We start from the raw sequence: 26,357 nt of genomic DNA on the forward strand, positions 1-26,357 counted from the left end.
TTGGAGGTTTTAACACTAGAATTACCAGAGCCTACGAAAAAACTCGTAAATCCGTCCCACCTTAAATCGCGTCTTAAATCCGTTTGCACCTCTCCGCCAGAGTCCTTTGTCATCTAAATGTGCTGATAAAGCTACTAGCAGCCAGCTATTCCATCCCCCCACCGACTTAGAATGAACTTCTCTCCTAGCTCAAGCCTTGCCTTGATTTGATTACCTGGGATTGAAGTGGAGTTTTACAGTGGAAATAATTCTAGCGTTATTTGGAATACACGCATTTCATGTGTGTTCCATTTCTATAGTTGGCTGTGCAAACACATTTTTAAAACAGAAACGTTTTTCATATTCTAATAGTAAATGACAAAATGTAGGCATAAACTATATAACGTATGAAGCCTGAAGTCCATATATCAAAGAAACACTTTCACAAAAGGTACAAATAAAAGAACACGTGCGCCTTCATTCAAAAAAAAAAAAAAAAAGCCGCGTTAGCATGCCACATTGACACTCTTACTACAACTGCCGCAGTGGCGTAATGGTATCAGCGCCTGACTGGGAATCAGAGGGTGGTGAGTTCAATTCCGCACGGCTCCACTTCGAGAAATTAACTGCTCTTATTCTTACAATTTTAGAATAACAATATAAATTTGATTTCAGTCTGTAACAGGCGGTGTAACTTATGATACTGGTAAAGGTTAGCTTTTTTTTTTTTTTTTTAATTCACTTTTCATTCTCGCAGTCACATTCAGAATCAATCCATACAACCCCATCTGACACAGCTGGTTTCACATAAATAAAAGTGCACTTTTATTCAAGACTATAACCGAAGAATAAAGAAAGCAAGTTACAGTTGGTGGTTGATACGACAGCTTGCGTGGTGCAATGTTAAGAACTGCTGATTTCCGATCCGTGCTATATAAAATCATCACATTCAAATATTAACAGTTCCCACACACCCAAGGTCCGCCATTCCTACATTTACAACATGTGTACTTGTTGCAGTGTACACACCTCTCTGTGCTATGGTTCCTATTACAGTGAATGAGCACCTGACACTGTACTTTCTTCCCTGGGGGAAGCTGAGGTCTTAGGACGGAAGTTTGTTGACGCTGTATCATCTTTTCTTTTTCCATCGCCTTTTCCTGTAAGAAGCGACGACGAAGTTCCTCTGCAAGGTGAGCCATGAACACTCTTCTTTCCTCAGCGGACCCCGTGCATGCCTTATACAGTACGTGTGCGTTCATCGCTGCTAGGTCAAGGATGTTGTACAACACAGCAACCGGCCACCTGCGTGTTCCTGTGCGCACTGAACAAGCACGCGCCTTCTGGTCCATGATGTCAACGCCACGCTGGGGAAAAAAGAAAGACAAATATATGTGACATTTTGAAGAAATCATTTTATCACCAGAAGAGCACCAGAATACTTCGTCACACTAATATTTTTTTCATTAGCATACCTTCATGTGGTTGTAGTCTGTGACCGTGTTTGTTTGTTTTTTTTTTATCTTGCCCAATCTCCACATCATGGTGCATTGTGCTGAGAATGCAGACAGACTTCATCTTTTTGGGCACATACACTGTAAGCATGGCACTGGGAGATCTAAACACCAGCGTGGAGAATTGTTCGTGTACTGAACTGACTTTAGCTGCAGGTGGAAGTTCCCGTCGCACTTTATTCATGGTGCCAAGCAGAGTTGTATTGCGGTGCAGCAGTCTATTAGCCAGCGAAAGTGACGTGAAGAAGTTGTCTGTTGTTACGGTTCTGCCTTTGTCCAGAAATGGCTCCATAAGCTTTATGACCACAGACTCGGAAAGTCTTTCTCCCGTGGGACGACTGGGATCTTTTCCTAAATAAGGAGTGGCATTGCACATGTACTTTGTCTCCAAATCTGCCGCAATCCAAAAAGGCAGAACCGTAACAACAGACAACTTCTTCACGTCACTTTCGCTGGCTAATAGACTGCTGCACCGCAATACAGCTCTGCTTGGCACCATGAATAAAGTGCGACGGGAACTTCCACCTGCAGCTAAAGTCAGTTCAGTACACAAACAATTCTCCACGCTGGTGTTTAGATCTCCCAGTGCCATGCTTACAGTGTATGTGCCCAAAAAGATGAAGTCTGTCTGCATTCTCAGCACAATGCACCATGATGTGGAGATTGGGCAAGATAAAAAAAAAAAAACCAAACACGGTCACAGACTACAACCACATGAAGGTATGCTAATGAAAAAAATATTAGTGTGACGAAGTATTCTGGTGCTCTTCTGGTGATAAAATGATTTCTTCAAAATGTCACATATATTTGTCTTTCTTTTTTCTCCAGCGTGGCGTTGACATCATGGACCAGAAGGCGCGTGCTTGTTCAGTGCGCACAGGAACACGCAGGTGGCCGGTTGCTGTGTTGTACAACATCCTTGACCTAGCAGCGATGAACGCACACGTACTGTATAAGGCATGCACGGGATCCGCTGAGGAAAGAAGAGTGTTCATGGCTCACCTTGCAGAGGAACTTCGTCGTCGCTTCTTACAGGAAAAGGCGATGGAAAAAGAAAAGATGATACAGCGTCAACAAACTTCCGTTCTAAGACCTCAGCTTCCCCCAGGGAAGAAAGTACAGTGTCAGGTGCTCATTCACTGTAATAGGAACCATAGCACAGAGAGGTGTGTACACTGCAACAAGTACACATGTTGTAAATGTAGGAATGGCGGACCTTGGGTGTGTGGGAACTGTTAATATTTGAATGTGATGATTTTATATAGCACGGATCGGAAATCAGCAGTTCTTAACATTGCACCACGTAAACTGTCGTATCAACCACCAACTGTAACTTGCTTTCTTTATTCTTCGGTTATAGTCTTGAATAAAAGTACACTTTTATTTATGTGAAACCAGCTGTGTCAGATGGGGTTGTATGGATTGATTCTGAATGCGACTGCGAGAATGAAAAGTGAATTAAAAAAAAAAAAAAAAAAAAAAGCTAACCTTTACCAGTATCATAAGTTACACCGCCTGTTACAGACTGAAATCAAATTTATATTGTTATTCTAAAATTGTAAGAATAAGAGCAGTTAATTTCTCGAAGTGGAGCCGTGCGGAATTGAACTCGCCATCCTCTGATTCCCAGTCAGGCGCTGATACCATTACGCCACTGCGGCAGTTGTAGTAAGAAAGTCAATGTGGCATGCTAACGCGGCTTTTTTTTTTTTTTTTTTTTGAATGAAGGCGCATGTGTTCTTTTATTTGTACCTTTTGTGAAAGTGTTTCTTTGATATATGGACTTCAGGCTTCATATGTTATATAGTTTATGCCTACATTTTGTCATTTACTATTAGAATATGAAAAACGTTCTGTTTTAAAAATGTGTTTGCACAGCCAACTATAGAAATGGAACACACATGAAATGCGTGTATTCCAAATAACGCTAGAATTATTTCCACTGTAAAACTCCACTTCAATCCCAGGTAATCAAATCAAGGCAAGGCTTGAGCTAGGAGAGAAGTTCATTCTAAGTCGGTGGGGGGATGGAATAGCTGGCTGCTAGTAGCTTTATCAGCACATTTAGATGACAAAGGACTCTGGCGGAGAGGTGCAAACGGATTTAAGACGCGATTTAAGGTGGGACGGATTTACGAGTTTTTTCGTAGGCTCTGGTAATTCTAGTGTTAAACAGCAAATCAATTGCAATATGGATGTGCTGGACACTTGTCACTCATTATTAACTATCCTTTGTTCAAGTTGGAACAGGTTGTTTACCTAATGAGTTCCCTGCACTTTAAGATAAAGAACACATACTGTGCCACTTGTCATAGATGTATCACTATGAAACATACTCAATGTCAACACATTACAACAATTCTGGTCTAATAGCCTGCAGTACGGTAAAAGCATAAAAGCTCCACATGATACCAAACAAGAATCACCATGAAAACTTGTTCTAAGACACCACAAAAAACATCCTACAATACCAGGAGTATGATTCTTATAATTGCACCAGTTTAATACATAAACATTACCTGTTTAAACAAAAGATTACTACAGAACAATAACAGGAAATCTGTGAGACTATCTTTTCTAGCCTGGTCTTTGTTTTTTTTGTTACCGTCGTTACTTAATAATTTAGCTGCAGGCAAGTACTGTAAATGGTTCAGTAACAAACATAAAATAATAATACTATAATTCAGAGATATACAGTACATGGCAGTTTATTTTGTTAATCTATAGCTTTTTAGACCAATTAAAAAAAGAACACATTTAACAGTTTTGTTTAGTTGTCTTTAGTTGCTCAGCAGTACTCTGTTATCTGGCTTTCTTTTTTGTAATGTTTACAAATGGTTGGAGGCTACATATAATGAATATTTAACCTTTTTCAAATACAAATCAGATTTTTTTTTTATGTATTTTTGTTTTATGGATAAATGAACAAACACTAAAATACCAAAAACTCCTATCATTAGCACAATCAACTAATTTAAAAAACTCAAATCAGTTAATACTTCTAGGAGTGATGTTTACAATAGCCATTTAATTGGTATATTTGCTTAAATCTAATTCACATTCTGCCAAAAAAGGTCCTAAAACTCAAAGAAAAACAGCCTTGCGTGCAGTTCATTATTAAAGTTTCAAAAGTTTTTTTAGACAGGATACATAAGGTTGGCATTAAATCAAAGGAAAGAGAGTGACAGCATTATTGTCAATTTGGACTGCTGGGATAATGATGAAATTTTGCAGAAAATTACCAAAATGGTCTCCAAGTATTACTCAAAGTTTTTTCAACAAAGATGAAAACAGAAGCCAAAACAGCCCACTTAATTTACATAAAGAATAAGGAGATAATCGAGTAAGGCAGTCTTACACTCCAACACGATACACGCGTACAGACACCAGCCAGCACACAGATGCCTTGAGAAGGGAGCTCACCGGATGGAGCTGAAAACTCAGAGGAGGAGTACAGTACCTGATTCTTGGAAGAGGCATAGGACACTGACGCCAACTGCTAGTGGACGGCCATGGGAGGCAGAAAAGCAATGAAAGAGAGAAAGAAACAGCTGAGTTAAAGAAGAAGAAATATAGAAAGGGCAGAGAATAACTGCTGCCAATGGATGATCCTGAACAATTCCAGGCATCCGGATTTTATGAAAGATCCGACTTACAAACAAGCTGGGAAAAAAAAAATTATACGACTGTTTATTACTTTTTCTAAAAAGAATAGTCAACAGCTTTGTTCAAAGGTTGGGAAATAATCCACCTTAATAAAAGAATAAGTGTCTGCGTGTTTGTCTGTGTGTCCATCCAATTGCTATGTCTCTGTCAATCAAAAAGATGGAACATCACAAACATTTTTACTAATAAAATGCATTGCAGTTATTTCAATAGATGGCACATCACAAACATTTAACAGTGATTTGATGAATCCCATTCCAGTTAGTATATAACAGAGACATATGCATTCTAATAGATGGTGCACTGCAAATGTTGACGCTGAGGTCTACATCTATTACTTAAATTTCAACCCTTTTTAGACGGGTAGTACAGCTAGTAGTACTGCAGTGTGGTATTAAAGTAAATGCATGTTCATTTCTTGCTACAGATTCAAGATTTTTTTGGTATTAGGTATTTACACTGCAGGAGTAAAAATACAATTCAAATTTTCTTTTTAGATGCAATCTCTTTCAGATTTTGCAAAGTAAACAACAAGAAAACAATATCAAATCCAATAATTATGAACAACATCATTGTATCAGTTTCAACGATAATACAAAATATGAAAAAGTAACTCAGTAACTATAGCTAAAAGTGACTCAATTCTAATTTTTGGCTTATATGTGACTTTTTGGTATGACTTAATTTTATAATCAATCCAAATCCAATATAAAAATATCCTTCCTGAATGTGCCTCACATGCACAGAATTAATAAAAAACAAATTTGTCTGACAGATGCAACACAATAAAGTACCACAAACCGCAAAAGCAAGCTGTCTGCTTTGCTACTTAATATTGTTTTCAATGTAAAAGACATGCAAATTTTTCAGCAAGAAAAAATGTAAAATTGCAGCTGCTGCTGCTTTGGCAAAATTGTCACTGCATTATCTGTACAAAGCAACTTGTGGACACGAGACAGGAGCGAGATATGAAGGGTTTGGAGGCAAAATAGTGGTCTATACATATCTAAATGTTGAAAGTTCAATCATGTTGCAATTCAGGGTATAGATGTGAAAGGAAAACCGTTAGAACAAAACAATGATAATAGCTTAATTGGATTCATTTCCATATGCTGAAACAAATCAATTAAAGATAAGAAAGAATATACCAGGCAATATAAAAGCCCAAATAAAACATACAATTAGGTGGAATTAAATATCAAAAAATACAAAAGGCCAAAATATATAATAGGTTAAAATATGCTTAAATGCCAAACAAAACTTAAAGGACAAAGAAATACAAAAAAGCAAAAATAAAAAATATGCCAAACAATGCTTGAAGGCTAAGCAATACAAATAGAAAATTTTCAAAAAACAAATCCAAAACTATCCTTCAAAAAAATACTACCAGATATTGAGAAGAAACGAAAAGGAGGAGTCCATAAATAGAGAATAAAACAAAAATGCTGGAGCCAGTTCAGCCTTTAAATACAGGTAGTGTCTCTGTTTGCAGTCACATTTACTCTAAACCAAGCAAAAATGTAACTACATTTGATATGGTGCAATATTCAACAAACTCATACTTTATTTGATTCTTATACGGAATTGAATCAAAAACAAAAAAAAAATGGGTGAAGAGGTGGCTCTGAAGCTAAGGATCTGCGCTGGTATCCGGGAAGGTTTGAATCCCTGCTTCTGCCAAAAGAGACTCCACTCTGCTGGGCACTTGAGCAAGGACCTTAAACTGCACTTGCTCCAGGGACACTGTACAGTAACTGACCCTGTCCTCTGACCCTAAGGGGCATGTGGAAACTAACAAATTCTTAATACAAGAAATTGTATAAGGTGAAATAAACACAGGCATTTCAGATGTAAATATAAATTTAAACACTCCAAAGTGCAAAACAAGAATTCAATTTTCAGTACTGCAATGTAAACATACCCTAAGAGATCTGAAATTCTCAATAAGTACCTTTAGACATATTTTACATCAACTATTTGATTGTTTTGTAGAAGAATCCATATTTCATCAAAGGAATTTAATTTGAAGGCTGCAACAGGAAGTAAACACCTTTCCCAGCTTATACAACAGATACAATTTTTTTAAAATTACGTTTTTAAATGTATATTTAAAAAAAAAAAACACACCAGATCAACCTTCAGTTGGCCTTACATGGAAGTACAAGTCATAAAGTATTTAATGCATTCAGAAGAATTAGTATTTACACCTATAATTTCTTAATTGTTCACAATATTCGGCTTTGACACCTAATAATAAAATTCAGGAAGTAGTTTATACTGCAGGAAACCAACAAATCCTACTAATACAGACTGAACTAGACCTTGCAAATTTTGAACATACTATGCCAAATATAATTTTAAAAATTGTCTAGAGGAGGATAAAGATAATATAAAGTTAAAAAATGTAAATTGATTCTTTCATAAAAATTCAACTTTATATAGTCTTTACTCACAAAAAAATATTATTGAATATAAAAGCGCTTATTTTACTTTCCTTTGCAAAACAGCAATGAAAGCAATGGGACCTGCTCAGAAATAACCATTTAACTGGACAAGTACATATGTAAAACTAAAGAAGAACATGGAAAGTTAGGAGTTAAACAAATTTTTGTAAAGTGACAAGTACAGCAGAAGCAGTTATTAATGCAAGAAGCTAAAAATGTGTTAATATGAAGTGCCCCAAAACCAGGACTGTGCAAGCACCTATGAGTCCCCAGATGACAAACCAAGGTCACAGTCAACCTTAAATCCATGAACACTGTTTCTTATTTTAGCCCTAGACATTCAGTGTCTATTTATTAATAATCAAAATCAAGATCAGTAAGATACTCATATTTCTTCTTGAAACCCAGTTATGTTTCTTTTGTACTATAACAAAAAATGCAACAGATAATGCACAAGACCAAATGCTTTCCAATGTGAATTTAGGATAAAGTTCCTAGTATAAAATGCATATAAACAGTGTTAACAAGAGAAGCATAGAAAATCCACTTCTCTTAGAAAAAGGAAAGGGGAATGTAAGTGTTTTAAAAGTGAATGTAGTGGTTCTAGTATTGTTTGAATTATCTTTTGCCAGTCAGTTAATAAGCTGTTGCTGTTGCATAAATTAAATAATACCTATAAAAAGAAAATTATTTGTCTGCATAACATAGTGGCTCACACAAGGAACTCATAAGAACTTGCATAGCAATTAAACAGATTTATAGCAGTGAGATTCAGAATATTTCAATGCTAAAATAAATGCGTATGTGATTTTTATGCACCAATAGTCTGTCAGAAAATAAAATGAAAATGAAAAGAATTGAATTACAGAACTTGTGAAGATCCTCTCAAGTCGTCTCTCAGCCTCCTCTCCTGGGGTGAGCTGGGCAACCTAGAGGTCAGATTACCAATAGATTCAGCGTGCAAGAAATAGAAAGATCAAAAGCCTTTCACCATCTAACTTTGTGCTATATAACATTTGATGCAAACTTATCAATAGGAACTAGGACTTAGGGAAAGAACATATACTAATGACAGATATGACACAGAACCGTGCTGCAAATAAAAAAAAATACCAATCAGCCTTTTCACTATAAAGGAATAACATGGACGTTTTTCTACCTGGTACTGAAATTATACTATAATAGGGAATAACTAAAAATGAATAAATTATTTGCATCTGCAAAAAAAAAAAGAAAAAAAAAAGACCTAGCAATTTGACAGATCAAATGTCAAAAATTTAAAGCTCGTGTATGCAAAAAAGGGGCCCAAAATGTGCATAGCCAATTTTCCACACCAAAGTTGGTATTAGTAAAAGAAAACCTGACAGGAAATTGTGTACATTTACAGCAACTTTGACTAATGACACCCTTGATGAAGTTGGAAGATGCATCCTAACCAGCTAAATGATGAATCACACATATATTTATCCATATTACCGTGCCGTTATTATAATGTGTATTGACATGACAAACATTAAACTTCAGAAGCGATGAATATGATGTTCTGACTATATTGTAGTTGCATTTTCAAAGGGCTAATGCTGCATGCTTACACTGAACAAACTTATTCCTTCCATTATATATCAGGAGCCTGTTGTCACTTATCAAGACTAGAAACCAAAGCAATCACTTTTTGTCAGTAATTGCATTGAAACACAGGTGCAATTCATACCTTTTATACAGAAAGCTACAAGTCTCATGCTCTATAGCCTATTCATAGTCTAATAGTTTGACTTAACATAGCTTGTTTGGTGCTATTTGAAGAGTATGAAAATGGTCACATATGAAGAGAATAAGCATTTTTTGACCATGATGATGACTGGCTCATGAGCCAATTTGGGCTTCCAAGAGCCATACTCTTAGAACTGAAATCAGGCTTTATCTATTCATATGCAGGTTTTAGCAATGGTGAGATTTCTGGAAACAGGCACCTATGAGAGGGAACTGGCTGAAAGGTCAGGAATATTTCAGCCAAACTTCAGCTCCATCACACCTGCTATGCTGGAAACCACACATCGGCTGATGAGGCGCTACTTTCAGTTTCCTTTGCACCAGTGCCTGGTTTTCCTAACATACTATTACATATTGCAATAAGGGTACCTAAAGAGAATGAAGCTGATTTTGTTAACTGTAAGCAGTTAAATTCCATTAATGCATAAGTCACCTGTGATGCTAAGATGAGAATGAGAAACATCCGGACTGCTGTGGCATAATGCTGCATAATAAGGCATCTCAGATTACAGATGCCATTTGCATCAGAAATTGTACAGCATAGATGTGCTTTTTCCTCCTCCTGCTAAATGTACAGTCTGCCAGTAATGAGAAATCTATTTCATTGCTTGAGATTGGACTTTTTTTTATTATTTCAGGCAGAGCTTACCACATTCATGTTGACAACACCAGCACTTAGGATACAAAATTAAGGTTATTTGCTTGCCTCTAACTTAAAGGAGAGATTTTCTATCTAACTACTTGCAATGTGTCGGTGGAGAGGCTGCTCTATCAGCCAATGAACTGTCTGAAGCAGCCTGACTTTATATGTATGAGGATAATTAGCATGCTCCATATGTTTGGCTCAGGTTGCCAAACGGGCAGTGTTCAAGGCAAATTCACATACACACATTTATAAAATAATTATGAACTTTAAAGGTAAATTGTATACAAATGTGTGTTTTATAAATCAGTTTTTTGGCATATGTATTTTCCTGTTTTTTTTGCTTACACATACTTTCAAGCTCAAATCTACATGAAGTTTTATAAATGAGACCCCAGATTACTACACTTATCAGATTTTCTCAATCAACACAATCCTAGTGTGATCAGTAGTGTATATAAATGTAGTTTTCATCAGTTTATATACTTATTGTATATTAAAATGACTACCACATTATTAAATATTTACATATTTACAAAGTTATTGTCTTTTTTTCACCTGCATTATCATTCTTTAATTTAATATTATTTATTGTATCAGTATGCTGCTGCTGGAAAATGTGAATTTCCCATTGGGATTAATAAAGTATCTATCTATCTATCTATCTAAATGCTTATTACTGTAACCTACTCTGAAGACTCTAAAGTGTAACAATTTATTTTCGGATGTGTGAACTGAATATTAACTACCAAAACAACTCTATTTCTGTTCTACTAACCCATACATGAATTCTGAAGCTATGCATTATTCATTTCAAATAATCAGTTTCACAGTTTTCCTCAAAAGCACTTAAAGATTATCAAAATAAAATATTTCCGCTTTCTCAACAATAAAATTATATTTAATCAATAAGAATAAGGAAAACGTATCCATATTCCAGGAAAGAAAACATCATTATAATTTCAGTCACCTGCAGTTTTTTGTGTCACAACATTTGTTGATATTTAGAAGGACATCTTTGTAAATAAAACTTAAGGCATTTGTAGTTCAGTTATGAATCAGATCCTCCCCACCCGCTAAACAAAACAGTCTTTTGTGATTGGTTACTTCAAGACACACAAATGAATAGTTGCAGAAAAATGCAAACATGAATATAAGCACTAGTAACACCAAGAGACAACCTGGCACTTTGGCGATACACACCTGAAGCACAGAAGGAATGGGCCTCTCATCAGACTTGTTCAAGATCAGCTGCTTCGTGCCTAGATCTGGGGCCACAGTCTCCTGGGTAAGGTTATTCTCCTTCAAACAGACCATATTACCAAGAGTTGGACAGAAATACATCTTCACCACACTCCATTGCCCCAAACATGCTTGTGCGTAACACATGAAAGACCAGCCACATTACAGAGCATAAACTCTGAGATATTATGGTCACATAGTAAGTCAGTCAAAATTAAGAATTAAAATAATCCCATGCACTACCAGGCTACTCTGTTTTTTGTTTTTTTAACCACCTTTTTCACACATATTTGAAAGGTTTCATATCATGATTCAAATAAGATTAGGACATACGGCATGACTGCATATATGTTAGATTCATACAAAACGCTGACACATTATGTGGTATTGAGTCAGAAAACAATTTACACTATGAGTTGACCCTTAGCAATCTGATGGCTTTGCACGTTGCACTTTTACTGCAACTTTTTACTTTTAGGAGAGCTTCAACAAATTCACTGAATGGTTCAAAATACAGGTAAAATTCTATTACAACGAATATCTTTACAACGAAAGTTTCTATGGTCCCGAAAGTTTCCCCATATTTCTATAGAAATCTTGTTACTACGAAGTACATTCAGCAGATACTTTCATTACAATAAAGTGTCCAAAAGACCTTGAAATGCTTGAATGAATTATCCACAGAGCAGTTAGTTCTGTGATTGCAGCTCAGTTGTGCACAATGATCCCCAAACAGAAACACTGTAAAAAAAAAATTTTCTTTCTACGAACTTTCCTTTACTTTACTGTTTTTTTGTTGTGTTTGTTTTCTGTGGTTTTCAGTGATACATTTTGCTTATTACTTGTCAACATCTGAAAAACATCCATTGGAATTTAACTCAATGTCACCCTCCTATACAAACGGCAGACACGAAAAAACAATAACAGTTCATATTAGAAAATAAAAAAAACTTAATTTTTGCAGCTCTTGATTGCAGCAAAACGAAAAAAGACGCCAGTGAATTCAGAATTTCGCCATCGACACTGTCAACTTTCTTGAAAGGCCGAGCAAAAAAAGAAGAAAAATCTTGGGTTGCAAACGTATGCAAACTGCTGCATTTGAAGACGCCGATTATGTCGGTTCAGTGATGCTCATTCAAGAAACATTCCTATTAATGTGCCACTCATTCAAGAAAAGGTGAGGTTTCTAAACTCTCTTGGGACCTACCCCAATGGGACAACACGCCGAAGAGCATCCTGTAGTGCGATCACCACGTCTGTGGAAGACAGTTTATCCATTGCCGGAGCAACAGCAGGCTCACAGCTCTGCTGCGGCTCACCTCTAAGAAAACAGAAAATATCTCGATGGGTGATGCAAGGAACATTATAAATGCATAGGGCACAGTATTACTTGGCCACTAACCTGGCCACGACCCTGCCTGACTGCTGTGTCTGTGAATAGGAGAGTGGCAGATCCCACTACAATAAATAACTCTGCTGTTTCTGTTTCAAGCTGAATAAAACTGGTGTTGCTAAAGTACTGAGACTCAGCTTCGTGTTTTGGAGTACAAGACAGGGATTTATAGCGCAACCCCGATCTTTTAAGAATTGATTCTGTGGCACCTCGCTGCACCGCTGTGACCCTGCTGTTGCCCTGCCAACCGACAAACAATCTTCCACAGACACAGCAATCGCACTTCCGCGTGTTGTTCCAATTGGGTGGGTGGGGAATCCCAAACCTCATAATATGAAGAAGAAGAAAAGGATGATTCGGCTTCTGATTGATAACTGAGCTGCCCACAACATGCTTCTACATTTAGATAATGTTCGCATTGAATTCCTCCCACCCAATTGCACAGCAGTACTTTAGCCATTGGGTTTGGGCATCATCCGCACCTTGAAAGTGTATTATCGCAAGGAAATACTGAGAAAAATTCTCGTCAGCATAACTTGTAGACAGGAGGAGATTAAAATTAACGCAAAAGAAGCTATTGAAATGATTGCAAACGCCTGGACGCAAATTAAAGAAAGCACTATAGTGACAAATGAACATCTAATGCTGAAGATTTACTCAGTACTAGCTTTGTGACTACAAAAATATCCTTAATGTAAAAGTTGCTACTGTATAATATATAAAGCTGTAGAATTTTTAAGGTTTATTCTCACTAAGCTGCAACAGGTTCAATGGAAGCACAATACAAAAAATGGAAGCAAATAAATAATAACTGGAGAGTACATGGTATGTTCATCTGCTTCAATAAGCAGTCAAAGCAAGTCAAAAAAAAGACCAGTTTAAAAAAAAATATTGCAAAATCATTTCAGTATATGTTTTTTTTTTTTTTGCAGGTTGATTATCCAGTACTTAAATTGTGGCAAGCTCTGAAAAATGCTTTTACTAAATGTAGGTATGTGTAAATATAAATATTTTCCCAGGAGAAAATACAGCAAAACTTTATACAGATCATGCTAATAAAATTAAAACTGTCAGTCATCAAGAGCCAAATTCTAGATTAAGTAAAGGAACATTATTAAAAACCTCAGCTATGCTACAGATTTGCTCATCTCCCTTCTGGCAAACAATACAGGACCACTGGCACTCGCACCAGTAGATTCAGGTAAGATTTCTCTCCACAGGTTGTATAGTTATTGAACAGGCATTCATAATTACAAATATTTATCATAATAGGCACAGTGCTTGTAAATGACTAGCAGAGATACCCAGAGTTGCCATGGAATAAAGTGCATGTGGTGTCACTAAATTCCCAATGGGAAAAATGTGTCAAGTCACACTGTCCAGTGTTTGTTCCTGCCTTGTTCTCTCTATGCTAGCTGAATATAGGCTCCAACCCAACATGCCCCTAAATCTGGATTAAGCTGGTCAGAAATGACAAAAATGTGCTAGATACCAAAAATACACCTAAGGGGCATTTTCCTAATAAAGTGGAGGTGCGGTAACTAAATAAAGTTCCCCGGGGAGAAACTTCAGAAACAAAATATATGGTCTTCTGTACAAATTTGTGCAAATTTTGACAAAGATGCAGTAGGCTCAACAGTGTGGATTTGCATGCGTGTGTCTTTTGGTGAGACTGTATTACTGTCACTTTAACCGGTTAACACTGTATATTTCAAATCTTTAATAGACAGGAAAAATTAGGGGGAATTACTTGGCATTCCATCATTAATCTATGTATCTGTTTTTTGTTCACCTATCTAAATATGATCTGAGCTACAAAGTAAATCACAAAGCGCACACAACTCACACTCACCATGAGACATGCATCGCTCCAATGGTCTTTTTACTGCAAAATAAATGGCAACATACAGTACATTCAAGAGACATAATTGAATTATTTTATATGTATGGTAACTACTGTTTAGGAATATTAATAATATTTAGAAATATGAAAATGTTGAGAAACTGAGAATGTGCAGTATATAATCTCATAGCTGATTTGCTCAATGTGCAAATACTGTAGTAGTAAGATTACCTATTGAGTAATCATGACATGGAGTAACAACAATCTGTAACAGCAAGTTTTTCGCTTTTTGATCTTTTTTGGTTACAAATGAAACATTTCTCTTTGCTTTATTACATCACATACATGCTTTTTTCAATGACAAAAACCACAGATATACACAATATTAAACACCTAACTATGGCATTATAAATCATACTTCACATGGCTAGGGTTATGTACATCATTGATGTGTTTTTTTGTTTTTTTTAAGGTCTCTGTAGTAGCATTTAATTAGTGTTGATGAAGTAGAAAATTTGTGAAAGTGGAAACAAAAAAAATTTAGAAAATGTAAGTAAGTTGAAATACCTGAGACCTACTGTGGCTGACAAAGCAGGAGTTTACATCTGCTCAATGAGGGCACCACAAACCCAATCTTTAACCTCCACTTGCAAGCCACTGGAATATCCTGAGTCTATACATTACCACTTGTAATTTCAACAGTGGAAGTCACTTTAATAAACAAATACCATCTACCAACACACAAAAAAAACAGCTGATTTACTTAACAAAGCTGTTCTAGCTTAACAGAGTACTGCACATTTGATTGTGTATTGAAGACATAACTGTGTTAGCACAAAATTTACATAAAGAATTCAAGTCTATAACAATGTCTAGGAAACATAGTTCCAGTCTTCTACTAATGAACAGTTTAGACAATATTAAATTGAATGTGTAGGAATTCACACTTCCAGTCCATATGTGTCCAAATAAAAGCAAAATAGATGCAAATTGCATCTAAAATGCAAAATGCAAATATACTTCACACACAACCTAATCATATTGCTGGTAACAAAAACATAATAAATAATAATAAATTATAAGCCAGAGTGTGATTATTTTAACATTCTCAAACCTGCTTAACTCAACTCGGGGTTGATAGGTCTGCCATCTATCCAGGAGACAATGATCGCAATGTAGGACTCAGATCTATCTGGGGTGCAAGCCCAACATTGGGCCCATTCATGCGCATATACCCACCCACAAGCATACATGTACACACACTGTCACACAAAATCCACACCAACAAGTGCGCACACACACACACACACACACACACACATACATACATACACACACACACACACACACACAATGAATCTGAAAAAAAACAACCTAACAATCGCTTTCTGGGTTTGTCAGGGAGAGAAGGGGATAACCCATGCACATATGTGTAAGTATGGGTGAACACATCACATAAGGGATAACTTAGCATATAACTAATCCAAGAAACAGAAGCAAGAACCATTACATTATAGCTGCCCTAGACTTACAATTAAATAAAGTTAACAAATATTGTAAGTATAAATTAGCTTAGAAAATGTAAATGCTAGATTTATAGTTGGGTCTCATTAGTGATTCATTATTCAAATAATGCTTACAAAGTGATCACAAAAAGACAAAACTGGCCTGCTGAGTCCTTTCTTTTGAAACTGCAATTAATTATATAAATGACACATGATGTAGATTTTTCCATGCCATGAATACTGGATATTTTCTCTGCAATACTCCTAATGTAGTCATAAAGGAATTTGTCTGGATTACACCATAAATTCAAAAAATGAAACTGGATAGAAGGAGCTAGTGAACAGGTTAGATAAGGAAAAAAGAAAAGTTAATCGGCTAAAACTGATTAAAATCCACTGACAGATTGAGGAGATCGTTCCTCCCCCAAACTATGCGACTCTTCAATTCCACCCGGGGGTGTAAACGTTAACATTTAACATTATACAAAGTTATTGTCTGTTTTTCACCTGCATTATTATCATTCTTTAATTTAATATTATTTATTGTATCATTATACTGCTGCTGTAGAATGTGAATTTCCCATTGGGATTAAGTAGTACTAGGGTGTTGTACCGTGTTAGCCATTATGAATGTAGAGAAAAGCCAAGCAAAATGACACCTTTTATTGGCTAACTAGAAAGATTACAATATGCAAGCTTTCGAGGCAACTCAGGCCCCTTCTTCAGGCATTACATCTTGCCTGAAGAAGGGGCCTGAGTTGCCTCGAAAGCTTGCATATTGTAATCTTTCTAGTTAGCCAATAAAAGGTGTCATTTTGCTTGGCTTTTCTCTCCATTGGGATTAATAAAGTATCTATCTATCTATCTAAAACCAGCGTGACCAGATGTGTGCACTACAATACTGACATTATAAAAATGATAGTAGAACTATAGGGGAAAAAAATGTTTGTCAGGGTTTCATCCTGCACCAACACAAGACTAACCTCAGTCCAGTACCACAAAGTATCAAATCTGGCCCTGCAACTTACACAGGAGTACTTTTTCTCAGACTACCTGAATTAGAGTAGTTTATTCAAAACTGCTTTTCCAATCTTTTTTTCTCCACCAGATAGCGCTTTTAATCTTTCACTTACATTACCGTGTTAATAAAGAATGAAACATGAAGCAACATTTTTTTTTTTTTTTTACTGTTTACTAACTAAGGAGCATAAACAAAGCAGACAAACTGCTGAAACTTTCTTTTGTTGTTATATAGCACAGAGGTGTTCCATTTAAAAAGCCAATTGCAATCAACAGTCTACAGGTGGATTCAGAAAAGGCAACCCTACAACCCCATGCTAGATGATAAATTGTTCAGAAATAATGAACAGAATCAAAGTTAGTGAATATCAAGACAACACCATGACACTAAAAAAAAAAAGAATAAAATTACAGGGTTGTGGGAGTCTAGGGCCCATCTGTCAGCACAGGGTGACAATGACAATTCAATTGCTAATTAAGAGGTTAAATTAATGTGTTATAATAATAGCTTAAATTATGACAACAAACTTTAAAACATGCATGTGACATGTGAATGGCACTGTGCAATATTGTCATATGAATTCTGATTATAATATTTCTATAATAGAAATCTGCAAATGGAATTCCAGTATGAACATTTCAACATAAATGTTTGTAGTACTAGGGTGTTGTACCGTGTTAGCCATTATGAATGTAGAGAAAAGCCAAGCAAAATGACACCTTTTATTGGCTAACTAAAAAGATTACAATATGCAAGCTTTCGAGGCAACTCAGGCCCCTTCTTCAGGCAAGATCAGGCCCCTTCTTCAAGCCTCAGTTGCCTCGAAAGCTTGCATATTGTAATCTTTTTAGTTAGCCAATAAAACATAAATGTTTTAATTTAAAACACTACAAGAGAGGCAGAACAAAACAAAGATGATGGCATACTAATGCAAGTTACTTGTAGAGTGGGAATCATTTGATGACCTTTGTGTAAAAATTTAAGTTAGTCATGCAGTGGGAATCAACCTGAGACTACAATTGAACATGCAATGCAGTAAACAACAACCAAAAAAACAGAAAAAAAATAAAAATAAAATTCAATGTGTAGTGTATAAAAATCATTGAAGATTGTTGGGATATCACCATGCTAGACCTTGCAAAGTTAGTAAGTCATACATGCAACTACTCTCACAAAAGCATGTACCTTTAGCTTCAAATCACTTTCAGGAGGCAATGGCATTGGTTCTGACAGAGACATATCCTCCATCTCAACTGGATGCATGCTTGAAGGCTCATCTTGCTCTGCAGCAGGGGACAATTCAGGTTTTTCATCAAGTACGATTTGTTGCTCATGGTCCTGTGGCTCTGGAGAGGCAAGTCCCAGCTCCTCTTTCTTCCCAGGTCTCCTGAATCGTATTCGGTGTTCTTTTGTTCTTCCCCGAGCCATCAAACTAGAAAGGCCAGTTGCAAGGTCATCTTTTAATGGTTCCTTCTTAATTCTGTCATGCTTGAAAATAAAGGAGGATGGTCGGCCTTGTCTAGGTATTGGCTTAGGTAGTTCTTGTGCCATTTTCACTTCCCTTAAGGGACTACTGTCTGATCTCTGGATAGAATCTTGCCCCTTACCACAATTATTTAAGGCAGATGTTGGCTCCTCTACAGGAATCACTTTGCGGACCACATTGCGGGCCACCTTGACCACCTTTTTTCTGGTTGAGCTTTGGTCCTCGGGCATGTCCTGTTTGATGCTGAATGTTTTCTCAGAGCCATTGACTGGGGTGCTAGCTTTCTCAAGTGACAATTTACTTTCACCATTCAAAAAAGTCGCTTCTGCCCTCTGCAGTGAATTAGAACATATATCAGATGGATCAGAGTTATTGAAGGAATACAAATCCTCAGAATTCGTAATGGAGTCCTGAAACCTTGACAGCTCTGGACTTTTGAGAGTCTCCCTCTGCAGTTCTGGATTTTTAACACGGAATGGTATTTTAGGTGGCTCAGGGCTTTTAATTGCAGAGGAGCAGTCAGTCATACCATTTTTACTGTCAGACTGGAATGATTTTTAATTCAAGAAAGAAAGTAAAAAAAAAGAAAATGTGAACATTGTCAAAATAAATAACTCAAAGTCACAAATCAAAAGGACACAAATGTTAATCTAGCTTTGAATTTTATGAATTAGCTTGATCAGATATAACACAAACACTCAAGAATCCAAAACACGTCTTCCACTGCCAAAGTAAATTTTGCTCTTGTCTATTGTATATCCTGACCAAGGCATAATGATGTTCAGTAAGCGCATAAAAAACTATTCAAGCAACTTTATCTTCCTTAGGATTAGACCCAAGCATTACTCGGGCTGTGGAAACTGTGCTAAAAGCAACTGTACTCGGGCTATAAAAGTGCTGTCATTGATGCCGTTCTTTGGAGAAATATGCCAAAGTGTAGGTTTTCACTAATTATTAAATATCTGCATTTTACCAACAATGAAGACTTTGATGAGAATAACCATCCAGCACCCAATCTGACGAAAATGGAGATATACCAGGCGACTGTAGTTTAATTTCTGAGCATTTACATTCTGGAACACAATGTCAGCACTGATGAAAGTCTCACAGCTTATAAGGCCGTGTTTATACTTCACGTAACACATGCTGCAGCGGACGCTCCTGCTACGCAAGCATTGTAATGTTTGTACTTTACGTAAATCTGGAGGAATCCACCAGGTGGCAGTGCGAGATATTATCACAGTGAGAACCGGTTTGGCTTCGCTGTGTTGTGAATTGCCTGGAACACCCATTAAATTCCAATGACACATTACCGCAATATCTCTGAAAAGGATGTTTAATAATTAAATCCATCAATCCAGGGATGTGTCCATTCCAGCTAGCATTGGGCACGAGGCAGAAACAATCCCTGGACGAGGCATCAGCTCATCGCAAGGTGAATACAAGCGCTCACATACACTAGCGTCATTTTAGTGTCACCAAATCTGCATATCTTTGGAAGGAAACCGGAGCACACTGTGGAAAGCCAGCAGGAAAACATGTAAACTCCAGGCAGGAAATATCAGCGACGTGACTCCCTGCAAGACAGCAGTGCTAACGCTCCGCCACCGTGTCACCCCCATGTGTGTAATTATTAACACTGTTTATTATTTAAACGAAATTAACGATTTATCTGTAAAATTACGGAAGAAGATGGTCCACTGTGGTGACCCCTTAACGGGAGCAGCCAAAAGAAGAAGAAGAAGAAGAATGATTTATCTGTAAAATGTAACATACATACTAGAATAGAATAGAATGCCTTTTATTGTCACTATACACATGTACAATGAGATTAAAAGCAACTCCTTCAGTGCAGACATATATGTAGAACACAACAAGTAAATAAACAAATAAACAAATGATGCAAAAAGTTGCAAAAAAAAGTTCTGCGACGCTATATACAAATGGAAAGAATAATAACTAAAATCGAGTTACTGCACATTATTTAAATACTAGAAAGAATAAATAACTATTGCACTATTGGGTTATTGCACATAATTTAAATATTGCACAATAATGATGATCATGTGCAGTTAGTAGTGGATGTTGGACCCTAAGGGTAATGATATTGTACAGTATACAGATATTACACAGTTATTATTCAGTACCATTTAGATATTGGATATTGCACAGTTGATGGATAGAAGGATGTCCAGGGGTTGGGGGATTAGACTGTGTAGTCAGTGCATGTGCGAGTTTAGAATGGTTATGGCTTTTGGGAAAAAACTGTTCTTGAGTCTGTTTGTCCTTGTTGTGATGCACCTGTAGCGCATCCCTGAGGGCAGCAGGTCAAACAGATCAGAGCCAGGGTGGGAGCTGTCCTTGATGATGTTTTTTGCTCTACTGAGGCAGCGGGAGATGTAAATGTCCATCAAGGAGGGGAGAGGGCAGCCGATGATCTTCTGTGCTGCCTTTACTACTCGCTGAAGCCTCTCCCTGTCTGCCATGGTGCAGCTGCCGTACCATACTGTGATACAATACGTCAGCAGGCTCTCGATGGATGAGCGGTAGAAGGTCAGTAGAAGTCGACAATGATCTCCTTGGTTTTCCTGGTGTTCAGAGCCAGATTGTTCTTTGAATACCAGGCTGCCAACTTCAGGACCTCCTCTCTGTAAGCTGCCTCGTCTCCCTTTGAGATGAGTCCGACCACTGTGGTGTCATCAGCAAACTTGACAATGAGGTTGTTGTTGTGGGCCGGACTGCAGTAGTGAGTGTAGAGACAGTACAGAAGGGGGCTCAGCACACAGCCTTGTGGGGTACCGGTGTTCAGTGTGAGAATGGAGGAGTGGTGGGGTCCTAGTCTCACAGTCTGGAGCCGGTAGGTAAGAAAGTCTTTTATCCAGACACATGTGAGAGGGGGGAGGCCAAGAGTGACCAGTTTGGTGTTGAGAATGTCAGGAATGACTGTATTAAAAGCTGAGCTGTAATCCACAAACAGCATCCAGACGTAGCTCTGCTGCTGCTCCAGATGGCTCAACACAGAGTGGAGAGCTACAGCAATGGCGTCTTCTGTGGATCTGTTCGTGTGATATGCGAATAGGTAGGGATCGAAGTCTTGGGGGAGATAGTCCTTGATGTGACGGAGAACCAGTCTCTCGAAGCACTTCATGATTACTGGAGTGAGGGCCACAGGGCGATAATCATTTAGGCTGGTGATGGGAGACTTCTTCGGTACTGGAATGATTGTAGCTGATTTTAGGCAGGATGGAATGACTGCCTGGGCTTGGGAGAGGTTGAAGATTTTGGTAAAGATAAAGGTGAGCTGGTGGGCACACACTCTGAGCACCCTACCAGGCACTCCATCTGGGCCGGCAGCCTTCTTGGGGTTTACTGCCAGGAGCACCAATCTGACATCGTGCCCCTTTACAGTGAGTGGAGTAGTGCAGGAACCCGGTGAGGGCGGGAGCAGGGCTGGAGCAGGTGAGTGCTGCTGTGGTGATGATTCAAAGCGAGCAAACAAGCAGTTTAGCTCCTCTGCTAGCGGCACACTCAGATCTCCTGTTGTTGCATCACAGCCTCTGTAGTTTGTGATGTTTTGTATTCCCTGCCACACTTCCCATGTATTGTGGCTGGACAGGTGGGACTCTATGCTCCTTCTATGGTCCGTCTTGGCTTTTTTAATTCCACTTTTCAGAGCGGCTCGGGCAGCCCTGTACAGAGCTCTGTCACCTGACCTGAAGGCAGCGTCGCGGTCTCTGAGGAGTGTACAGACCTGGCTGGTCATCCAGGGTTTCTGGTTTGGGAAAACCCAAATGTTTTTGTCCACAGTCACATTCCCGATGCAGAACCTGATATAGTCCAGTACCGTTCCTCTGAATGTTTCCAGCTCTTGGTGTTCAAATATGTCCCAGTCCGTCTGTTCGATGCAGTCCTGTAGTTTGGAGAGTGCATTTTCAGGCCAGGTTGTAACAGTCTTTATGGCGGGCTTGGCACTGCGTCTGAGGGGGGTGTAGGCTGGGGAGAGTAGGAGAGAAAGATGGTCGGACTGTCCGAGCTCGGGGAGGGGTATGGCTCTGTACGCATGCTTGATGTTGGAGTAAACATGGTCCAGAGTGTTCTCCCCTCTAGTAGAACACTTAACATGTTGATAAAATTTCGGGAGTACAGTCTTCAAGTTGGCCTTGTTAAAGTCTCCTGAAATTATATGAGCACCGTCAGGGGGGGCTCGCTGCTGTTCGTTAATGGTATTCAGCAGGAGAGAGCGCGGCGTGTTTACATTGGCGTCGGGTGGAATGTACACAGCCATGACAATCACTACTGTTAGTTCTCTCGGTAGGAAAAATGGACGGCATCTTACAGACATGTATTTAAGGTCAGGGGAACAGTGTTTGTCTATAATTTTCCCATTGTTGCACCAGTTCTCATGCACGTAAATACAGAGCCCCCCTCCCCTGCTCTTACCGGATTCCTTTGTCCTGTCCCAGCGGAGCAGAGTGCGACCTGCTAGCTGCATACTAGCATCGGGTATCCCCGGGTGAAGCCAGGTTTCAGTGATAATCAAAATACAGCAGTCACGAACATAGCGATTTCCAGCGAGTTGTAATTCCAAGTCCTCCGTTTTATGCACCAGGGATCTGGCATTGGTGAGATACAGGCTTGGTAGAGGTGGCTTGTGCGGTTGTTTCTTTAGCCTTAGCATAACGCTGGATCTGCGGCCCCGCTTCTGCTTCCTTTCCCTCCTCCGTCTGCATCTACTTTAATGCATTTCATCATGAAAGTGATATCAAGTATAAATCTAAGGATTCTAAATGCGCAGAGAGTTGGAATATCATACATTTAATGTGTTCAGTGTGGCGATCTATTTCTGTTTGCCACTGCTGTCAGGTGAGGAGGAAGCCCCAGAAAAAAAAGACAGCACAAAAGATAGTATGTGAGACTTTCAAAATGTATCGTGTCGTTACGATCGGGAATATGCGACACTTGAATATAAAAGCACCACGAATGCATCTGTATGTCGGCATTTTGCTTCACCACAATGACCAATTCATCAAACATCAAAATGTGCACATCGAACCTACTAGGATCCGCATAGAAGCTTTCTGTCACATGTAGATAGCAAACAGAGAGTCTGACGTCACGTTCCAACTTTATGACACTGTGCAACCCCCTAACCCCCCAACTTTTTGCTGGTACTGCAACTCGCGCACGCATCGCGTTAATTTCTGAGGACCTGCTCAGAGGACGCGTCAAATGAACGCTGGGAATGCGTGAAATCCATAATGCGGTCGCGTATGCGTTCTAAGTGTGAAGTATAAACGAGCCCTAAGAGGATACAGTACAACGAAAAAAGCAAGATTTGGCATAAAGCTTTATGAGCTTTGTGACTAAAATGGGATACATTTAGAATTCGGTTCTATACACAGGGAAAGGGACAATGTTTGAATCAAAATACAATCAGTACGCCGTTGCTACGTCATCGGTGCCGACTATGATAGATGCTCTGCTGGATCAAGATTACTGTGTAACTATGGACAATTTTATATTTTGCCAGAGCTATTTGACATCTTGCTGCAAAGAATGACTGATGCATATAGAACAGTGTGTCCTAAATGTCATGGCATACCTAAAGACTTGGGCAGAGCTAAATTACAGCGAGGTGCACTAGTAGCTTGGCAAAAGTGTAAAGTGCTTGAACTAAAATGTAAAGACAAGAAAGATGTTTGTCTTCTTAGCACTATACATAATGCATCTACAGTCACTGTACTGGCAAAAGGCAACAAGCAGGTTATGAAGCCTTGTGCCGTGGTCGTCTACAATAGCACGATGGGTGGCTTAGATCGTGTGGATCAGGAATTGATTCCTGATTATTTCTGATGCTCTATGGTATAAGAATTAAGTTTGTAAAAATTACACTTATCTATCCCAACCATACTGACACCATCTATACCCACTTCATCCCGAAAAGCTGATTCAAAACATAATATTCTCTCTCCTTTTTAGTGACATCCTTGTTGTAACTTTGTTTTCATCATCTGTATTCATTATTTTAAATTTTACATTGTACTATGCTAATGTGAATTGCTAAGTATTTTAACCATATAGATCTGATTTTTAACTTAACCCATCTAAAAACAAAAAACTCCCTGACAAATTCACTTAAAGAATTAAAAATAGCTGACTAAAATTGAGAATTTATCTTCTAAATGGCTTAATTGGATTCAAAATAGGGTAGAAGCCGATTTAAAAAAAAACTTAAATGAAATGTTACGAGTGGTTTAGCAACTCCAACTTCTAGGATTACCTATAATGAAACACTGTGCAATATCAAGATATAGATCTGCTTATAATTTTAAAGATAAATAAAACTAGTAAAGGAAGCAAAACGTTTAATTACTACATACCCCAACTCTGGTATTATACATCAATTAATAATAGAGAATACCCATTGTTTTAGCACTCTGATCGCAGCTCAAAACTCATTATTTCAGCATAGCATACTCTTATTAGAGCTGCTGATAAGGCAGCTCACATAATATTGCCATCTTAAAATATATTTTAATTAACTGGAGTATTTATTTTTTTGATTAGCTGCTACTAAGTCTTTCCAATTTCCCTTTGCTGCTTCGTGTCCATAATGGCACTTGGTCTTCCTTAAATGGATGCATTATCAGAAATGAAGAAACAAATTTCAAATGTCTTTTTTGGAATTTGGACTTTAAAAAGCACCCTGTATATAGGCATGCATACAAATATTTTTTATAAAAGCATGCATAATGTTTATCTGTACAAACTTTTTACCTGTACTATTATTTGAAATTATTGCATAGCATACTGGGTTCTTTTTTGTTAACACACATAATGAGAGATATTAGTTTAAATAATTTGCCAGATATTACATTACATTCCTAATATAATGTAAGAATGTAAAAGCTTACATTTTATAATGTAAAGGACTATCAATTTTTGGTATTAAACACATACATTCTTTAAATTACCGTATATAATCGCGTTTAAATTCTCCCACAGATAAGTCTGGGCTTGATTTTTACCATATAATTTCCAGTATTTCACTATTGGTCCAAGAGATTATGATATGCTAACGCCCACCTGAGAGACTAACTGTAGAGCACACTGCCTTTTTTTTCTATATATTGTGCCTACGTGACCAGACAGTAATACACAAACTATTCCGAAGTGATGTTTGCACTGTTTTGTGTTTTTTGTATCTAACACCCTCATACACCTTTATTGTAACAGCATCCCTTATCTATGATGAAGCGTTCGATCAGAAGAAAATATGAAGCTGGTTTTAAATTAAAAGTCACTGAAGTGGCGAAAGAAATTGGTAACTGAGCTGCTACAACAAAATTCGATGTGTCTGAGAAACTGGTGCGAGATTGGAGGAATTAAGATATAAAAAAAAAAAAAAAGTGTCGCATTTTTTAACAGGCGTATAAGTCAGGGTCAGATTTTATGATCGATTTTTCAGGTTTCAAGACCCTAAGCCTAAAATTATGAAAAACACAGCAAAATAAAACTAATTTATACTGTATAGATTTAATGCATACTTGGTGTTTAATATTGAGAAATGACAGCAATTGTCTTTGGAAAGTAATTAAACGGAAGGTTTAGCAAAGATTCTCAAGACTTTGGAACAAGTCTATTCAAGAACCTAGAAGCCCTAAAGCATTCAAACAACAAGTTCATTGATCAGCTAAGGCACTTGAACATCTGTTTAACAATACTGCACCGTATACTATGCCACCATCTATTGTGTGAAACAGATTTAAAAAAAAAAAAAAGTACTACTCATTCAGAACTTGTATCAAGGGAGGAAGTCTGCAGTGTAATTATAGCCAGTACAGTATACTG

The 26,357-nt window shown here is 37.8% G+C and overlaps 1 protein-coding gene across 19 annotated transcripts in view; it reads right to left on the reverse strand.

Annotated features, from left to right (window-relative positions):
- The window catches only part of myo18ab (myosin XVIIIA b), a 336,877-nt gene that overhangs the window by 157,310 nt on the left and 153,210 nt on the right, over window positions 1–26,357 (reverse strand). For 4 of the 19 annotated variants that reach the window (XM_051931142.1, XM_051931141.1, XM_051931129.1 and 1 more), the window contains exons 3-4: window positions 8,470–8,532; window positions 4,954–4,992 (exon numbers count right to left, since the gene is read on the reverse strand). The exons of 5 other annotated variants lie outside the window; for them this stretch is intronic. In XM_051931142.1, the coding sequence (XP_051787102.1) occupies window positions 4,954–4,992; window positions 8,470–8,532 (102 nt within the window). Of the gene's footprint in view, window positions 1–4,851; window positions 4,927–4,953; window positions 4,993–8,469; window positions 8,533–11,219; window positions 11,319–18,205; window positions 19,052–26,357 lie in introns of those variants that run through there. 10 more of the 19 variants (XM_051931136.1, XM_051931135.1, XM_051931133.1 and 7 more) reach the window with 10 other exon arrangements.

The sequence above is a fragment of the Erpetoichthys calabaricus genome, chromosome 8 (assembly GCF_900747795.2).
Source record: "Erpetoichthys calabaricus chromosome 8, fErpCal1.3, whole genome shotgun sequence".
In the NCBI taxonomy this organism is placed as follows: domain Eukaryota; kingdom Metazoa; phylum Chordata; class Cladistia; order Polypteriformes; family Polypteridae; genus Erpetoichthys; species Erpetoichthys calabaricus.